General features: G+C 40.5%; 1 protein-coding gene across 2 annotated transcripts in view; it reads right to left on the minus strand.

The window, feature by feature from the left end:
- Positions 1–4038: 4038 nt before the first annotated feature.
- The window catches only part of Ubqln1 (ubiquilin 1), a 64802-nt gene continuing 48565 nt past the window's right edge, over positions 4039–20275 (minus strand). The window contains exons 7-11 of one of the 2 annotated variants that reach the window (XM_045131110.1): positions 15946–16088; positions 12006–12089; positions 10720–10835; positions 10302–10473; positions 4039–5949 (exon numbers count right to left, since the gene is read on the minus strand). In XM_045131110.1, the coding sequence (XP_044987045.1) occupies positions 5794–5949; positions 10302–10473; positions 10720–10835; positions 12006–12089; positions 15946–16088 (671 nt within the window). In that variant the 3' untranslated portion in view covers positions 4039–5793. The remainder of the gene's footprint in view (positions 5950–10301; positions 10474–10719; positions 10836–12005; positions 12090–15945; positions 16089–20275) is intronic. The other variant, XM_045131111.1, reaches the window with a different exon arrangement.

Consider the following 20275-nt stretch of genomic DNA (forward strand, 5'->3'; position numbering starts at 1 on the left):
AGCACCCAAAACAATACAGGTTATGGCTACTGCTCTTGGTTGTCCACCAGTAGATAGTAAGACCTTGGTGCTGAAGATACCACATGCTTAGGTGGTAGGACATAGAGAAATAAGCTGGAATTCAGCTGAGAGTTTCCTCTCCGCTAGCTATCTTTCCTAGTGCCAGAAGGCTATGCAGGTTGCTGGTATAGAAAAGTCAAGTCTTACCCAGCTGTGGACCCTGCTTTCTATAGTCAACCTGACAGGCACTATGTGCCCACAGATACAGTGGTGGCATGACTGTTACAGGCATAACCAACTTTCTCATTGGATTTGAGGCCCAATCCGTGGGCTGGTATTGTAAACCTGGTCAAAAGTCGATGGCCGAAGAAAACCTACTACTGTTGTTATGCTAGTTTGCCAAAATACCTTGTAAATACTTGTTTATTCCCATAGATCAGCACTGCTCTTGGCTTCACAGAAGTTTCTTCTTAAGCCGGGCGTGGTGGCGCACGCCTTTAATCCCAGCACTCGGGAGGCAGAGGTAGGAGGATCGCCGTGAGTTCGAGGCCACCCTGAGACTACATAGTGAATTCCAGGTCAGCTTGAGCCAGAGTGAGACCCTACCTTAAAAAAAAAAAAAAAAAAAAAAAAGAAGTTTCTTCTTGTCGTGGGCAAAGGCTAATAAAAATGCATAGCTGTTGAAAATGCTGACTATTGTGTGCTCAGTCATAAATGGGACGTATGTTATCACCCTCTCCAAGGCTCAGGGAACATCATAGAAGAGGGGGCAAAACCAGTACAAGCCAGGGGATGGGGAGGAGTGCTGTAGAGTGCTATTTTCTAGGTAGGACATGGTGATTATACTCATGAGCTCACAGCAGCTATGGTTTCCTGCACAAGATTGGGTCTGTCAACATTCCATCATGGTTAGGGGAGGGGCTAGTGAGATCACCCCCTCTCCCTTAGGACTATCGGCAGTTAATGATTGTTTGGGGTGTGGGGAGTCATGTGCTTCTGTGGTATAGCCACACTCCAGTGCAACCCCCCCACCACCATGCTCATGAAAACAACCCTAACTCAGGTGACACACAACACTAAAGTAGGCAGGGTAGTTGGAAGGGCTTAGGGGGAGTAGGGGAAGAGATGGTAATGTGTGAATATGATAAATGTATTATGAAATTGTCAAAGGTATAAATGGAAAAAGCATAAACACCCTTAATTTCCCGTTACCAACCATACCCTTCCTATCGATTGGTTGATAATTTTTTTTTTGAGAGGCGGGGGTTATGGGGTGGGTGGGAAGAGGGAATGAGCATGCCAAAACTAGCCACTGCAAATGGACTCCAGTCGCATCCACCACCTCGTGCACCTGGCTTATGTGGTTTCTGGGGAATCGAACCTGGGTCCTTAGGTTTCCCAGGCAAGCACCTTAACTACTAAACTGTATCTCCAGTCTTCATATTGCCATTTCTGATCATCCCGGAATCTTCTCAGTTAGCTACAACCACATTCTGATCTCACCCTTTGTGGCCATCAGGATACTTCCTCCACTTTACTAAATCCAAAGGTTAACATTTGCTCTATGGCACTTAAATGTCTATTCCATGCACCTTCTCATGATTAAGGCTCTTCACACGTTTCCAGGACCTCTCAGTTAGCAGTAACTGCTTTGCAGCTTTTCTAATTGTTTTCAAAATCGTCATTCACGTCCAACTAAGACCATGCAACTTGTTTTACATTCTGCTTCTCATTTCCTCACATAACTTGCTTGACATAACTAGCCTAGTGCAGGACTTTTAACATGGCAGTATTGTATATTACCAGACTGGGCAAAGATGAAAATTCAAAATATGAAATCCAGTTTCTACACAGTATATGGCTTTTACATGTACTCAGTATATGACAAAGGCGAACATTTCAAAGGGAGTGTAGCAGTCACCTTCTTGTTGCTGGTACAAAACATCAGACTAGAAATAGCTTATGGAAGAAAAGTTTCTTGTTCAGAGTTTCAAGAGGACATTTTATCACTGTGGAGAAAGCCTGGTAGAGGCACACAAGCAGGGCATCACATCTCCGTATCAGCAGGAAGTAGAGTAAGCCAAATGCAGCAAGCAGGGTAGGACTACAATACCCCAAGGCCTGGCCCCAGCAACACAACTCCTCCAGCAAGGTCCCACTTCCCAAAGGCTCCACTAGCTGGGACTAAAGTCTGACACAATCACAAATACATGAGATCATGGGTGATACTTTATATATAAAGCAACACATCCCACCCCTGGCCTCATAGACTCATGGCCATCTCATGGTGCAAAGTGCATTTAGTCCAATTTTAAATGGCCCCATTCTTTACCAATCCCAATACTCACTAAAATTCTGAAGTCTCTCTCATCCAGGCGTGGTGGCACATGCCTTTAATCCCAGCACTCAGGAGGCAGAGGTAGGAGGATCACTGTAAATTTGAAGCCAGGCTGGCACTGCAGAGTGAATTCTAGCCTGGGCTAGTGTGAGACCTTACCTCAAAACAAAACAAAAACAAAACAAAAAAGCCGCCTGAAGTCTCAGACACAAGGCTATGAGCTCTGTAATCAAAACACAGGTTACAAACTTCCAACACATAATGGTAGAGTGGAAATTCCAAAAGGAAAAAAGAAGGCATAACAAGGAAAGACTGCATCCACGAAAGACTGAAAAACAGGAGGGCAAACATCAAGTTCTGCAGCTCCATGTTTAGCACCTGGGACCGATGAGGAAATAATCAACACCTTGAACCTTCCAGCTGTGCTGCCTGCAGCCCTTTTGGCAACATCTACCCAGAGCCAGCAGCTTTCCTTGACAGCTGTCCCATAGTACTGGCATCTGTCTCCACTGTGACCTATGGTTGGTTCATCCTTAGGTCACACAATGGCCTCACAGGGCCTCCTCGCAAGGACTTTGAACTTTCCTCACACTGCTTGGCTTCAATGGCTTCCTGGAACTATAGCTCACTCTATGACCCTCAGATTCCTGCACCATTTTATTTTTTATGCATGTGTGTGTGTGTCTGGGTATACTAGGGCCTCTAGCTGGGGATTAATTATGAAACTTGACTATAAACATATGATGTTATGGTTGGTTTTTCACATTCAAACCATCAAAGAGCATCTGTACTTTGAACCCTTAAGACAAATGTTTAGATCTAAGATAAATAACTCATGCCTCTGTAGAGGTTTATAGGTACTTTAAGAAATTGCCCAATCTACTGTCCCCAGTAAGCCTAACCATGTCTTTTTCTGTTAATATTTAGCTATTTATTTACAAGAGAATGAGACTATAAATAATGAATATGGGCACAAGAGGGATTCCTGCCACAGCAAAATCATTCCAGATGTATGCACCACTGTATCTTGCTTTACATGGGTACTGGGGAACTGAATCTGGGCATCAGGCTTTTGCAAGCAAGCACCTTTAACCGCTGAGTCATCTCTCCAACAACCCCCTTATTTTTATAGAAAAAACATTATCTTCAAAATCATTGATAAAAAAAACAAGTGGCAGGCTGGAAAGAAGGCTTAGCAGGTAAGGTATTTACCTGCAAAACTAAAGGACCCAGGTTCAACTCCCCAGGATCCATGTAAACCAGATACACAAGACAGCACATGAGTCTGGAGTTCATGTGCAGTGGGGGAGGCCCTGAGGTGTCCATTCTCTATCTGCCTCTTTCTCCCTCAATTAAAAAAAAAATTTAAAAAAATAAGTAATGCCTAGATCACAACCCTTCCCAGTCTTTTTAACATATTCTAGCACATTTCAATTGAGGAAGCCTGAAAAATTACTAAAGAATCATCTAAATTGTAAGCTGCTAATGGTGGCTCATGTCTGTTATCCCAGCACTCAGGATACTAAGGCAGGAGGATTGCTGTGGATCAAGATCTGTTTGGGCTGCCGCAGACAACAAACAATAATCTAAATTGTGAGATGATGTAGGTTAAACCAAATCCACCAGTTTTTATAAGACATGCTTACAGAAAGTAAAATGAAGGCATATTTTTTTCTACAAAAGAGGCCAGACAAACCAGATTTAAAAGCTAGAGATTTATTGTTATCTGGTGATTAATAAATCAAATTAGCTATGACACTGTCCCACACTATATATTGCCATTCATCAGCACCAGACAGACTGAGGCATGAGGCAGGACAAGCAGAGACACATGAATACCATTCCTAGCAAGCTCCTCAGCCATGCCTCCACTCTGACCTTTGTACATGTTTTCCTCCTGGGCAAAGTGTCAGAACAGTGCACGGACTGGTTGGCAAGCAGTCTCTTGACCTTTTAATAGCAAGCAACTTATAGTAGTAATGGAATTCATCTTGTATTTTCCTTGATTTTGTTGGTCTGAACTCACTTCAGGTTATTTTAACATTATAATTTCCTGTTAACTGTACATGAGAATATAATGACCTAAGAGAATACTGAACCAGAGTTAGCCAAATATATCACTGACCCTTAAGTTATGTTTTAATTGGTCCTAAAGGAATGTATCACCCCAATAGTTTGAGAGTTAGGCAAATAGAACTTCTTTGGGGAGAGAAGAAAAAAGCTGTGAAACAGCCAAATGTACTCAAAATTGTTAAAACGGCTCTTTATTTTTCATCCCAAGTAATACTACACTATATGCACAGACATCCGAACAGAATCTTGGCTGCCAGTATTACTAAGTTTAGGCTGGCCCAATCCAAGGTTGATTCTGTCGCAACCCTCCCACATTCCCCTTTCTCTGAGGCTCTGAAAAACTTTTTAAATAGAACTATCCAAATACTTCAGAAACAAGTGACTCACAAATCATTTTAAATTTGGGTACTGTCTATATATGAGAAAACTGGTAAAACCCAACAGATAGTTCTGCTTTTATATAATGTTTTACAACTGAAACATAAATACTTTTGGTGAAAGCAACATTTCAATTACAAAATGTAATGCCTGTTAAAGTACTTACGGGAAAAGCTGACAAGTCATAAGCAAAGGCATTTTAGAGTATACTACAGTGCTTTTTTGGTGTACATAAAATTGAAAGGTAATTTACAGTCAGTATGTAAATGCTGAGACATTGTTACATTATGTTGTCTGTACAATTAAATGTCCTCAGATAACCAGAATCAATTCTCTGTATTTTTGATGAACCTAACCAAATGGCCCTTCTGCTGAGACGACTATCAAAGCTGCTGTCAGAGACTATACTGAGCTGTATGAGTACCTCCATCTGTTTACTTTTTGGTAAGAGGTGTTTTTGCTCAGATGACTATCACAGTATTTTTCTAGTAATGCAGTCCCAAATGTGCACACACTGTATTGTGTACAAATACAGCAAAGATTGTTGGGAGTATAAATCTTACAGCATTATTTGCAAAACTACATGCTATCATCACAGTAAGCAATAATGTAAAACAAATTATAGAGCGCAAATGATTTGCTTTTTAATGCTTTTATTCTACATAAATTACTACTATAGGCTAATGTTTAATAAGCAAATAAGCTGGACATATGTAGGACAAAATCTGTTCACCCAATTAGAAAAGGTGATTTAAAAAAATTACAATAAATGCAGAAGCGTATGGTGCATGCAGTAGCTTTGCATGAAGAACATTGATTCCCACTGTTCCAGAACAGAAAACCATAAACCCACACATCTTACTGCACTCCACCTCAAAATGCTTCATACTGGTTTTGTTATAACAGCACAGACTTCCAAGAGTTAAAATGAAATAAAGCAAGTATTTTAAAGATTTAAGAGCCGTTATCAAAAATAAATTACATTTTTTCAGGATAGAGAAATGCTATGATGGTTGGGAGCCCAATAGCCTTTCAATAGCTGCATTTATATCCCCTCCTGTTGCTATCAGTGCTTGCAAGTTTGCTTCACGGTTCAAAAATCCCATTGCACTGAGTTGTTCCAGTTGCTGCTGAAATCTGACTTCTGGATTCTGTAGTTGCTAAAAAGAAACAAAAAAGATAGTATTTTAAGGACAGCCAGTTCACGTTACACCTTTTGAATTTAAAAAAAAATTAGCTTCATTTTAAATAATGTATGCTGGTCTACTGAGCTTTCTTATCAAATAGAAAACATAATTCTGCCTTTAAAACAGGGTAGGGAGCCGAGGAGATGACTCAGTGGATAATACACTCACTGTTCAAGCAGTACTGCTTGAATTTAATTGCCAGACCCCATGTAGAAGGCTGGAAGCCAAGGCAGGCTTCTATTATCCCAGCACACTAACACTGATAGCAAGATTCCCAGGAGACAGGAGAATCCTGGCAGTTTACGGCAAGCGCAACAAAGAATACAAGTGAGGATCCAAAGGGAGAAATCTTGCCTCAAATAATGTACACAGGTGAGAACCAACTTTCAAGTTGTCCTCTGACCTATACATGTGTTGTGGCATAGGTGCCTCTCTCTCACACAAACACACTTAACTCCAGACACACATGCCATGTTGTGAATCTGACTTTACCTGGGTACTGGGGTGTCAAACCCCAGTCATTAGGCTTTCCAAGTAAGTGCTTTTAACCACTAAGCCATCTCTCCAGCCCCCAAATCATTTTCTTTTTTTTTTTTCCTTTGAGGTAGGATCTCACTCTAATCCAGGCTTACCTGGAACTCGCTGTATAGTTCCAGGCTGGCCTCAAACTCAGCAATCCTCCTACCTCTGCCTCCTGAGTGCTGGGATTAAAGGCATGCACCACCATGCTTGGCCTTTTTTTTCAAGGTAGGGTCTCACCCTTGCCCACATTGACCTGGAATTCACTATGTAGTCTCAGGCTGGCCTCAAACTCATAGTGATCCTCCTACCACTGCCTCCCAAGTGTTGGGACTAAAGACATGCACCATCACACCTGGCAATTTTTTTTTTTTTAAAGAAGAGCTTACAGGCTGGGGATAAGAATAAGACCTCTTTGGTTTGATATCCAGGAACTCCCTCCCCCTTAAAAAAACAGAAGGAAAAAAAGCTTAACAAAATCCACATCTTTAGAAACTCATGATCATATAGTAATATTTTTTTTTCTAAGCAGAGAGTATGAAAATGCACACCAGGGCCTCTTGCCACTGCAAATGAACTTCAGACACATGTACCACTTTGTGCATCTTTACATGGGTACCAGGGAATCAGACTTGGGTCAACTCAGGCCTACAGGCTTTGCAAGCAAGTGCCTTCAACTGCCAAACCATTTCCCCAGCCCCCCCCCCAAAACTTTTAAAAGCCTATGTGCCAATAGTTCAGAATTAGTGATTTCTTTAGCACTGAACTGGCAACCATCTTTCTTTATTGGTACACTCTTAGCAAAGCCAATGAATGTTGACAGATTCAAGAACATCATTAAGAGACTCCATAGTTCTTCAGTGGACATATGTAATACACATTACCACAGGTGGTAGGGCAGTGGGTAAGGATTAGAATTTTTTCAAACTAAAAACAAAATTAAACAAAAATCCCCTGGGTGTGGAGAGAGAGAGAGAGAGAGAGACAGACACACACACACACACACACGAGGATTGCTGGGAGCTTGAGGTCAGCCTGGCTTAGAGTAAGATCCTACCTCAAAAAACCAAAAACAAACCACAAATATATAGTTGTCCTGGAGATACTGAGGATAAGTTGCTCTATGACCAGCTTTTATAAAACAAAACTTTGTATTTTTTAACTTCCTTTACTCCTTTCCAAATCTTCCCTCCACTGAATCCCTTCTTTTCAGTAAGTCTCTCTTCTGTTTTTGTGTCAGTGTTTTCCCCTTCCTGTTATGCAGATCTTGTGTAGATAGTATTAGCAATGTGCTAAGCACCATGAATATCACTGCCACTTTGGAAGTAAGTAATGTAGGTATTCCTTCCCTTCCTTTGGCTTTTAACAGTCTTTCTACTACCTCTTCTGCAATGGACCCTGAGCCTTGGAGGGTGTGACATAGATGTTCAAATGATTTGTTTTTGGTTTTTCAAGGTAGGGTCTCACTAGCCCAGGCTGACCTGGAATTCACTATATAGTCTCAGGCTAGCCTCAAACTTACAGCAATCCTCCTACCTCTGTCTCTCAAGTGCTGAGATTAAATGTGTATACACCACCACCATACCTGGCCTGAAATGATTTAAATAAACATAAATAGATGTGTGTGTACACATACACAGATATATAATAAAATAAACAACAGTGCTGGAGAGATGGCTTAGTGGTTAAGGCACTTGCCTGCAAAGCCAAAGGACCCAGGTTCAACTCCCCAGGACCCATGTAAGCCAGATGCACAAGGGGGTGCATGCCCCTGGAGTTCATATGCGGTGGCTAGAGGCCCTGGCACACCCTTTCTCTCTCTACCTGCCTATTTCTGTATTTCCCTCTTTCAAATAAATAAATAAAATATCTTATGAACTTTACAATAGGAACATATTACATACTGGTCATATTCCCACTGGGTGATAAGTCTCATATTCCCTCTTCTCTACCTCAATTCCACTGACTGCCTTTCTCAGTGGGTTATTGGTATTTACTGTGGAGTCATGAATGCACCAGTCTGGGGGTGGGGGAAAGAGAGCCTCAGGACATTCCTTCCCATCTTCATGGTTCTTAGAATCTACCCACCCCCTCTACTGAAATGTTCCCTGAGCCTTGGAAAGGCAGGATTTTTGGTCTCCTTGAGTGTTGAGCTCTCTGAATCCTCTGAATTTCTGCTTTGATGAGTTTTGAGTCTCCTCAGTGTTTATCATCATTTCCGGGAGCAAACTAACTCTCAGGCTAGCAGTGAGAGTAGCACTTCCTCTGTAGTGACTTGTGGGCCCTGGCAGATGTGACAGAGATAACATTTTTCCTTCATCGATGGATTCTGAGCCCTGACCACCCAGTGCTACTCACTGCCCCAGGCTTGGGAGTGAGATCAGCTCCAGAATCCCTGATGATGGAGGTGGAGGCTCTCAAATGATTTTTTAAGGAGGGATGCACGAGACAGGGAGGGAGAGAGAGTGTGTGTGTGGTGATGTTCAATTGGCATGCTAGGGCCTTCCAGCCACTGCAATCAAACTTCAGATGCATGCGCCACCTTGTGTGTTTGGCTTATGGGGAATCTGGGGAGTCCAACATGGGTTATTGGACTTCGCAGGCAAGAGCCTTAACTGCTAAGCCATCTCTACAGCACTCTCAAATGATTTTTAATAAAGGATTTCAAGTTGGGTAGATGGATCAGTGGTTAAAGGCGCTTGCTTGCTGCTTGCCAAGACTGCAGTTTAATACCCCAGTACCCACATAAAACTGATACACAAAGTGGCTCATGATTCCGGACTTCATTTGCAGGAGCAGGAGACCCTAGAGCACACTCGCTCTCTCAAGTAAAATTTTTTTTTTTTGAGAAAAGACCTTAAAAACTGCATTAAAAATTGCTACTGAGAGACAGCTTAGTGGTTTAGGTAGTTGCTTACGAAGCCTAAGGATCCAGGTTCGATTCCCTAGTATCAATGTAAGCCAAATGGACATGTGGGCATAAATGTCTGGAGTTCGTTTGCAGTGGCTAGAGGTCCTGTTGTGCCCATTTCCCCCCCACCCTCTCTCCCTCTCAAACAAAATATTAAAAAAAAATTTTTTTTTAAAGAAAAAAAAAAGCTACTTCAGTGGTATGTAACTTTAATCTAGCACTTGAGAGAGGGGCGGGGGTAGGATGATTGCTGTGAGTTTTAGGCCAGCCTGACACTACATAATGAATTCCAGATCAGCCTGGACTGGAGTGAGACCCTACCTTGAAAAAACAAAAACAAAACTAAACAAAAAAGCTCCTTTTGGGGTTGGGGGTAGAGAGAGGCAGAATGGGTAAAGTGCTTGCTGTTTAAGCATGAGCACCTGAGTTCAGATCCCCAGCAACTACTTAAAACAGTGGGCATGGCAGCAGGCAGCTATAATCCCAGTACTGGGGAAAAAGACACAGGACAGTGCCAAGGATTTCCTGGATAACTAGTCTAGCTGAATTGCTGATGTCAACCTCTTGTCCTTCACATGAATGAACACACATCGCATGTAACCACACATAAACACACATCTACTGTGAAAACACATACACATGCATGTATGTGCGGCTACTTCTAAATATTATGGAATAAGATTTGAAGCATTCTTCCCCAGAAGTTTAACTATGTTTCCTTTACTATCTGATAGCACAAAAATTAATAACTTCTGTAATACCTGTTTATAGATTTAATATCCTTGAAACTGTAGTTTTCATTAGTCTGATACTAAATGGCTGCCACTCCCCATCCCTCTTTTTAGAAACTTCTAACATTAAGGAATGTAAAACTTGAGCAGAAAAAAACTGTTACCTGAGGATTCACACCAGCAAGCGCCTGTAGCATCTGCTGAATAAACTGCTGGTGTGCACTTTCAGCATTTCCTGCTGCGGGGTTTGTGTTTTCACTGGGTGAAGTGCTAGAGACATTAGCTCCTGAAGAGCCTCCAGTGTTTCCTGCTGCTGCCCCCAAACCAGGAGTAAACCTGGGGAAAGCAAAGATAAGTCACAAACCTAAGTTCTTGTGAAACTAAAAGTCAGGCCTGACAGTGTGACAAATCAATTGCATGTCAACATAATACAAAGTTATTCTTTTAAAGATAAGCATTTGTAATGCTGGAAATTGACTAATCCCCCCTCCCCCATCTCAAGAAGATGGACTTAAATTAAATTTAAAAATCTCAGATAAAGAAACCATTGTGCATTTTCAAATATGCTCCAAGTCAGCATACCCTGGGATGAGGCCGGGGGCTTCTGTTGCTAGTGTCTGCAAACCCTGCTGAATTTGTAACAAGGCCTGCATTGCTCTAGGGTTTGACATTGCTGAGAGTGTATCAGGGTTCTGCATCTAGAGAAGAAGGAAAATCAGTGGTTACAATGGAATGAAACAAAGCAAAACATTTTTATTAACTTTTTCTTTCTATTATTTTTGAAGAAAAAGCTAAATCTTTACTCCCAGACATCAGTAATCCAAATTTCTTCCAAAAAACACAAAGTCTCCTCTTTGACTACAAACCTAGTACACAAATCATTACTTGACTTGTTCCCAAGCCCACCATAAAAGCCATTTTCTTAATAAAAACTACTGGGAACTATTCTAGAAGCCAAACTCTTTTCTCCAACAGGAAATAGTGTTATTTCTAAGAAACAATCTGCAAATGCATGATACATTGAATATGGTAATATGATGACAGCCCCATATTCCTCCTGACCAAGTGTGCTGTTACTAATGTAACAAACACTATTACCAATAATGTATGCTCTAAGACAATAGCTCCAAGCTTAAAGTTAATGAACGTGTCCTGAGTTTACCTTCACTACTTCCAACACACATATACCCCACAAGATTTACAACAATACAATAGAGCTAGGACCATACCATATCCCTGATGCTGACCAACAGGCTTGAGTCATTTGATTATTACATGAAAGCCCTAAAATGAACTACCAGTTTCAAAAACACCAAGACTGTGACTTTATCTTTTTAATAAAATGCCATGACAAGTCTAGGTACTTTTAAAAATAACAAAATATTCCTCATATGACAACACTGACTAATTTAATCTTATGAATTCTGAGGAATTTAAATCTACCCCTTAGAACACAAACATCCTACTAATTAGGAAGAAATTGAAATATAACAAAACCCAACCTGTAAAATAGGACAGAGTTGCTCTATCCTGTTACTTGAGATCGGCAACAAAGTGTATATGACACAAGGAAGCACTTCAAAGACAGTAAAATAAAAGGCAATGACTTGTAGTAACCAAAGCCTTCAAAATCCTACATCCTCAAAAGCAAAGGCAAAATAGTTCTCTCTTCAGAATTTAAAGTTTAGGAATAAAAGCAAAAGGCTGATCATGAAATGAGGCTCAAGGAGGGCCAAGGTGACCTGTCTGTAAACTCTGCAGCATTATCATACTGGAGTCTGTGTTCTGCGAACAGCCAAAGAGCAAGGAAATGTTCAAACTTTGTATGCAATCATTACCCAAGACAGCTAGCATCTTTTCTTACTCACTTGTTGGAGGAAAGTTGGGAGCTGTTGTCTCATTTGTTCTTGAAGCTGAGGGTTTCCAGCAAATAGGGGGTTATTCAGCATCATCTATGGGGCAAGTGTTCAAACAATTTTAACTGGAAATATCTGAAACATGTAATGTACCTTGTTTAATATTCTACCTTCCTCCAAATGCCCAAGTTAGCACTTGAAAGGGAGAAAGGTAGAACATCAATAAAAAAGGGAAAATACTATCCACAAGAAGGAGCTCAAAAAAAGGCATTTCTCTCAGCAAGAATGCCAAATATGATGACATGTCATATCCTAAAAGAAAAGAGCAATCACTTTTGTAGGTTTTCCTTTGCACAAAGGAGAATTTCTACCTTTGAAAAAGCCAAATGGGGGTAACTGGCTCTCATGAGGATATACTTTATACTCTGCTAACAGAATAAGCATGAACATCAACACATAAAACACATATGGCTTGCTCAGAAACCTCAACACAAAATGGCAAGCAAAGAGAAAATCCAGGTCTGGAGTCATTCTACCTACTTGCCATCTACAAAACAGCTAATATTCGGTCCAGGGAAAACCACAAAGCAGCAACCAACTTGCCAGAGAAATGGAGCTGCTAGGTGAAAATCAAGCCAAAACTAGCACCAACAGTCCTCTGGGAAAGTGTTAAAATAAGATGCAAATCCGTTGGAGAACACCAAGATTAACATCTCTATTATCACCTCACTAGCACCATAAATGTTACCAATTTACAGAGCTAATATTAACATGATGTTGAATACCTAAAGATTACAATACACAATCAGCAAGACCAGAAACTAGTAAGTCGTCTTAGCTTCCAAAGAGGCAAATTTTATATCACTTTTCCCAAACTGAAAAGTCAGCCAGCAATGATTTACTGATATCCTATTTACCTTTTCAAAGTCTGGGGAGGAAAAGATGCTTGCTCTCAATTAATTAACCATATTTAAGAGTAACTGCATGCTGGAGTTGAAAGAACAGAATTGACCCTCACTCCTTTAGTTATATCTACTGATACAAAATGGATCATTTAATTTCAACATAATAACCAAAGCAGATGTTCAATATATAATGTAGTATTTATTTCAGTCATCAATAAGATCACAGAAAATAAAGCAATACCGTATTTGAGGTCAACATACCTGTTTCTGTACTGGTTCCAGTCAAATACTTTATTACGAACATATTAATGAAGTGCCACGTTAGTTTTCATTTTTAAATTGCTGTTATTGGGGCTGGAGTGATGGCTTAGTGGTTAAAGGCGCTTGCTTGCAAAGCCTGAAAGCCAAGGCTCTATTCCCTAGTACCTACACAGAGCAAGATCTCCAAGTAGCACACACATCTGAAGCTCATTTGTGGTGGCAAAAGGCCCTGGTGTATCCATACCCACTTTCTCTCTGTTTGCCCCTCTCTCAACTAAATAAAAATTTACTGTTATCTCAACTAATCTACAAAAAGCTCACCACCATAAACTTTCTCATTTTCTCTCAGAAATCATCTTTCCCTCTATTATATTTCTCCTAACTTACCTTACTTCATACCACAACTACGTTTTTATACTGAAATCATCTTTAATATTCAAAAATCTCAAGGGGGCTGGGAGTAGTGGTGCACGCCTTTAATCCCAGCACTTGCGAGGCTAAGGTAAGAGGATGGCTGTGAGTTGGAGGCAGCCTGAGACTAATAGCATTGCCAATTTTGTATTGTACCAAAAAAAAAAACCTGTAAGTGAAAAGCTGTTCAGCTCATTTTTCATTTATAATGCAAAATTATACATAGCTAGAAATATGCCTGTTATAGGTAAATTTTAAAAACAAGATGTAAACTCTATACGAAGTGTGTTTAGTTAATGACAGTAACAGTATCAGTATCACCCTACATTATTTCCCTCATTTTAGCTATACTCAAATGTAAAAACCGCTTCTGAATATGTTAAAATCAAAGCAGTTAATGCTAGTAACTTACCTAGTTTTGATAATATTCATAAAATATAATATGCAAATTTTTAAAAATGAAAATGATCCTAAAACTTAATTATTTATCGTTCCATAAGTTGTTATTGAGAATTACAACTCAAAGATACCTGCTATGTACTTGTATTAGCACAGTCCTACAGATTTATCAATAAAACCCATTTCAGCAGACATAATGAAACTATGTTAAAACTTTTAAGAAATGATGGGCTGGAGAGATGGCTTAGTGACTAAGGCACTTGCCTACAAAGCCAAAGGACCTACGTTCAATTCCCCAGGACCTAGGTAAGCCAGATGGACAAGGTGGCACAAGCATCTGGAGTTTGTGTGCAGCAGTTGGAAGGGAAGATTGTTGTGTGTTCAAGGCTAGCCTGAGGTACAGTTAATTCCAGGTCAGCTTGGGCTAGAGTGAAAACTTGCCTCTAAAAAGCCAGTAGAAAAGGAGAGAATAAAAAAAGAAAGGAGGTAATTATGAAGAAAAGCACTCCAAGCCAGGTGTGGTGGCGCACGCCTTTAATACCAGCACTTGGAATGGTAGAGGTAGGAGGATCGCTGTTGAGTTCGAGGCCACCCTGAGAGTACATAGTGAATTCCAGGTCAGCCTGAGTTAGAACAATACCCTACCTCGAAACACACACACACACACAAAAGCATCCCACATTCATAGCACTAAACAGTAGCTTTTGTTTTGTGTGTTTTATTTGCCCTGAGGTAGAGTCTCACTCTGACCCAAGTGCTGGTATTAAAGGGGTGCACCACCATGTCTGGCTAACAGTAGCTATTTTTAATAAATAAGTATAAACTTTGGATGATCAAGGTTTATTCTATAACCTCTACATTTTTATCAAGCCTAGTGGTGTTTTATGTAGGTGGTGTATCAGGATTATAGAGGGAATTTGAGGGACCCCAAATCCCAAAGAGTAAGCCCCAATGCAAGCTTATCTAATTACCTGAGCATCTATATTGTTTTTACAGCTCCTTAAGTGATCAGCCAGTGTTAAGACTTACTGTCTCTTCAGAAACAACTAGAAAATGAATAAATTCATAAAAGACTAGTGTAGTAGGGGGCACATCTATATATGGAAAGAAAGAAGAGAATATTGTTCTTTTTTGCTTTTTTTTTGGCAAGTGCATAGTACTATGTGTTGTGCAGTGTGCATACAGTGCATACATATCACATGAAGGTCAGAGGAGAATGTTTGATGCCCTCCTCTATCCCTCATCTGTGTTTACTTTAGGACAGAGTCTCTCAATGGGCCTAGTTAGTTACTATTTTCAGCCAGACAGGTTAACCATTGAGCCTCGGGAATTCTCCTGTCTCTGCCCTCCACATGACTAGGAATGCAGGCAGGCATGACAACGCCCAGCTTTTTACATGGGTGCAACAGCCCTCATGCTTGGCAAGCACTCTTACCACTGGGCCATCCTCTTCTACTATTATACCATTGCTGTGTTTACTGTGTCTATTACCATCCAATAAAAGCAATTATTCCAAGCATTCTGAATATATGGTTCTGAACTGCCTTCAAGACACACATTTCGACTGGGCATGCCTTTAGTCCCAGCCCTTGGGAGGCAAGGGTAGGAGAAGGATCACTTTGAGTTCAAGGCCAGCCTGGAGCTACAGAGTGAGTTCTAGGTCAGCCTGGGCTGGAGTGAGACCCTACCTTAAAAGAACAAAAAGACACATATTTCACAAGTGTCTTATCTTCGGGAGCAAGCAATCCAAAACTTTTGTACTTATCTCCTAACTTAGTAGCATAGGTGTACAATGGCATGTGTGTACTTGCATTTCCTTCTAGTCAATAAACAGCAAAAAATGAGATTGTTTCAAGTACATTAAGTAAACTGCCTGCCTTTAGTATGTTAAAAAAGAACACAAACACAAAGGTGTCCAAATCAAATTAAGACTATTCTTCACACTGCAATCACTTTGAATACAATTTCTAACTCACCTGTGCAGCAAGGTCAGGGTTCTGGCTCAGTGACTGCATCATGCTTCTCATGTATGGGGCAGACAACATGTTTTGCATAAGCTGTGGGTTTTCAGTTATTTGTTGCAACAAGCTTTGCATTCCTGGTGTGTTGAACATGCTAGCTGAAAGTTTATTTAAGAAAAAAAACCCACAAAACTATGCATTAAAGATGGCATACATTAACATTTTAAATACAACATACAGTACTTATAGTTTAGTAACTACAGCTTAGTACAGTCATTTTTCTTTAGCAACAGATGCACTTTATGTAGTTTGATACCCATTAGTCACAATCCCAAACTATTTAATTAAAAATTTCTCAAATCAACAGTTCCTAAGTTTGAAATTGTATCCTGTTTAGAGTAGCATGATGAAATGTCATGTCATTCTATTCTAGACTTTTATCTACCCATCTACACTTATGCTACCCACCCATTAGTCACCTCGCTCAGTTTTCAGATCAACCCAGACATTAGTCCTTAAGAGATGCAAAGCACAAGAGAGCTGTGACACTGGCACTTCCCAACTACAAAGGAGAGCTGTAAGTGTGTGCTTTAAGTGAAATGAATGGTTTTGACTTACTATGAAAAACAAAATCATATGCAATGGTTGCTAAGACCTATACTAAGACAAAGTCCTATAGCCCATGAAAATTGTAAGGGAAAGGGGAAAGAAGTTTATATATAGGGTTTTTTTTTTTTGCTGTTGTTCTTCAATCCATATCTCTTATGGTCAACTTGTGGTAGGTAAGTGCTTAGGTTAAGGTAAAAATGTCCCTTAATGTGCAAATGTATTTATATGGAAACTAACAGGGCATTAGGGATCCTGCAGCTTAAGACATCTACTGGGGGGAATCTTGAAGCATATACCCCAACCCCCCACTGAGATAAGGAAGAAGACTACTGTGTAGATATTGTGTACCAACTTAACTAAGAAAGGCAAATATGTGATAAACATACCAGAGTAAAAGATGATTTTTATAGGCCTGGGGAGATGGCTCAGTGGTTAAAGGCCCTTGTTTACAAAGCTTGCCCATCTGGATTTGGCCTGGGTTCAAATCTCTAGTCCCCACATACAAGCCAGATGCACGAAGTGAGACATGTGTCTAAATGGTGCATGCAGCAGTGAGAGGCCCTGTGCACCTATATTCCTATGTTCTCTCCCTCCCTTCCAGCAACAAAAAAAATGTTTTTATAATTCAGGGTGCATTTACAGCAAAATCACATCTAATGTCAGGATCAGGTTCCAGATTCAACTTAAGGCAAAATTAGATATGTTCAAATTACTGTATCATTAAGTTAAGTCTGAGCCAAAATTTCCTCCAGGACTGCAAAAGACCATTTAATTAAGAATTCTAGCATTAATCCCAGCACTTGGGAGGTAGAGGTAGGAGGATCGCCGTGAGTTTGAGGCCACCCTGAGCCAGAGTGAGACCCTACCTCAAAAAACCAACATAGTGCTGAGAAGAGACAGAGGAGTGTCCAGCACTGAAACATTTCACACCCACCAAGACTCAGGGTCCATTACAGAAGAGGTGGCAGAAAGAATGTAAGAGCCAAAGGAAGGATACCACTCCTTACTACAACTGTCCGGACAGAATTTGGCCTTGATATTCAAGACCTCACAGTGTCTAGTAATACCCACACAAGACCCTCATAATAGGAAAAAAAGATGATATCAAATTAAGAGAGAGACTAATGGAGAGAGGGAGGGGATATGATAGAGAGCAGAGTTATGAAGGAGAAAGTAAGGGAAGGGAGGGAAATACCATGGTTTGTTCTCTGTAAGTACAGAAGTTGTCAATAAAATATATATGTATGTATGTATGTATGTATGTATGTATGTATGTATGTATGTATGTATGTATGTAATTTTGGACTGGAGAGATGGCTTAGTGGTTAAGTGCTTGCTTGTGATGCCTGAGTACCCCAGTTCGAGGCTCAATTCCCCAGAACCCACATTAGCCAGATGCACAAGGGGGTGCATGCGTCTAGAGTTCGTTTATAGTGGCTGGAGGCCCTGTCGCACCCATTCTATCTGTCTCTTTCTTTTCTTTTCTTTTCTTTTTTTTTTTGGAGGTAGCATCTCACTCTGGTCCAGGCGACCTGGAATTAACTCTGTGGTCTCAGGGTGGCCTTGAATTCATGGCGATACTCCTATCTCTACCTCCCGAGTGCTGGGATTAAAGACGTGCGCCACCATGCCCAGCTATCTATCTGCCTCTTTCACTGTCTGTTGCTCTCAAATAAATAAAATAAACAAAAAAAATTAAAAAAAGAATCTATATATATTAAAAAAAGAGAGGCTGGGGATATGATGGAGAGGGGAAAGTAGGGGAGGGAATTATCATGGTTTATTGTCTATAAATATGGCAGTTGTCATTTAAAAAGTTTTAAAAAATAACAAAAAAGAACCCCCCCTAGGGCTGAAGAGATGGCTCAGTGGTTAAGGCACTTGCCTGCGAAGCCTAAGGACCCAGGCTTGATTCCTCAGCACCCACATAAGTCAGATACACAACACAAGGTGGCACATGCATCTGGAGTTCATTTGCAGTGGCTAGAGATCCTGGCATTTCCATTCTCTAATAAATACATGAATAAATACATGAGATGGCTTGGCACTTAAAAGGCATTTGCAGGCTGGAGAGATGGCTTAGCAGTTAAGCGTTTGCCTGTGACACCTAAGGACCCCGTTCGGGGCTCAATTCCCCAGGACCCACGTTAGCCAGATGCACAAGGGGGCTCAAGCATCTGAAGTTCGTTTGCAGTGGCTGGAGGCCCCGGTGAGCCCATTCTCTCTCTCTATCTGTTGCTCTCAAATAAACAAACAAAAAAAAAATTTTTTTTTTTAAAAGGCATTTGCTTACAAAGTCTGCTAGCCTGGGGAATCCTAGTACCCAAATAAAGGCAGATGCACAAGTGGCTCATGCATGCTTTCTCTACCTCTCAAATAAATATTAAAAATGAATTCTATTCAGTATTCAATATACTCACGTTGAAAAATAAAGGAAACCTCCAGAAATAGTAATTGTGAAGCCTCTACCCTATTTTTACTTACAAGGGGCACAATGATTGAGGAAAGTATCTGGAACAGATTTACCTGGGCTCAAATCTGCTCTAACCTTTGCTAGTTATTTAGCCTCTTCCCACTTCTGCTTCCCCACCTGTAAATGGAGAACTAGTATCTACTTCACAGGACAGCTATGACAAGTTATTAATGTATGAAGTACTAGCTGTAATTATTATCACCTCTTTTTGCCAAAAGCTAAGAGCTAAATTTATGAGAAAATTGAATATGATCACCATTTATATAGGCAAATTTGTTTTATTTTTATTTATGTGTGTGTGAGAGAGAGAATATGGGTGCTCCAGGGCTTCCAGCCACACTGCAAACGAACTCCAGATGCCTATGCCACCTTGTACATCTGGCTTATGTGGGTCCTGGGGAATCGAACCTGGGTTCTTTGGCTTTGCAGGCAAATCCCTTAACTGCTAAACCATCTCTCCAGCCTGCAAATTTTTAGTTTTGACAGCTGGATGTGGTGGTGCATGCCTTTAACCCCAGAGGTAGAAGGATTGCTGTGAACTCAAGGCCACCTTAAGACTTCATACTGAATTCCAGGTAAGCCTGAGCTAGAGTGAGACCTTACCTCAAACAAAACAAAACAACAAAAAACGACAACAAACAAGTTTTGATCTATTCCCAGTATTCTAAAAATTATGCCAACTGAATTCATTTTAATTTCTATTCTGTTCTTCCACCTAATGTACTATCAGGCTTGAAACACTTGACTCTTCCCACCTATCTTTCTAGTTTCTAGCTTGTTATGATTCTAATGTTCATATCACAAATTGTGGTTTTCATATTAGCTCAAGTTGGAAGTTCTTTTTAAAAAAATATTTTTTTTAAAGAGAGACAAGGACAGAGCATTGGTGTGCTAGGGCAACTGAACTCCAGAAGCTTTCGCCACCTAATGGGCATGTGCAACGTTGTACTTGCTTCACCTTTGTGGGTCTGGCTTATGTGGAGGTTCTGGAGTGTCAAACATGGGTCCTTAGGCTTTGCAGGCAAGTGCCTTAACCTAAGCCATCTCTCCAGCCCTCAAGTTGGAAGTTCTGATTTAGTGTCATCCCCCCCCAATCTAGAGACCAAGATCACCCTAAAACAGACTGGCAAACTACAGCCTATAGAACAAACTGGGTTTATAATCGATCTTTTATATAACCCATAAAGGGAGAAATTTTATACAATTTTAAGTGGCTAAAGGAGAAACTGATACTGAAGATAAGCATTTTTGAAATTTTGTAGA

Source organism: Jaculus jaculus, chromosome 12 (genome assembly GCF_020740685.1).
Source record: "Jaculus jaculus isolate mJacJac1 chromosome 12, mJacJac1.mat.Y.cur, whole genome shotgun sequence".
NCBI lineage: Eukaryota > Metazoa > Chordata > Mammalia > Rodentia > Dipodidae > Jaculus > Jaculus jaculus.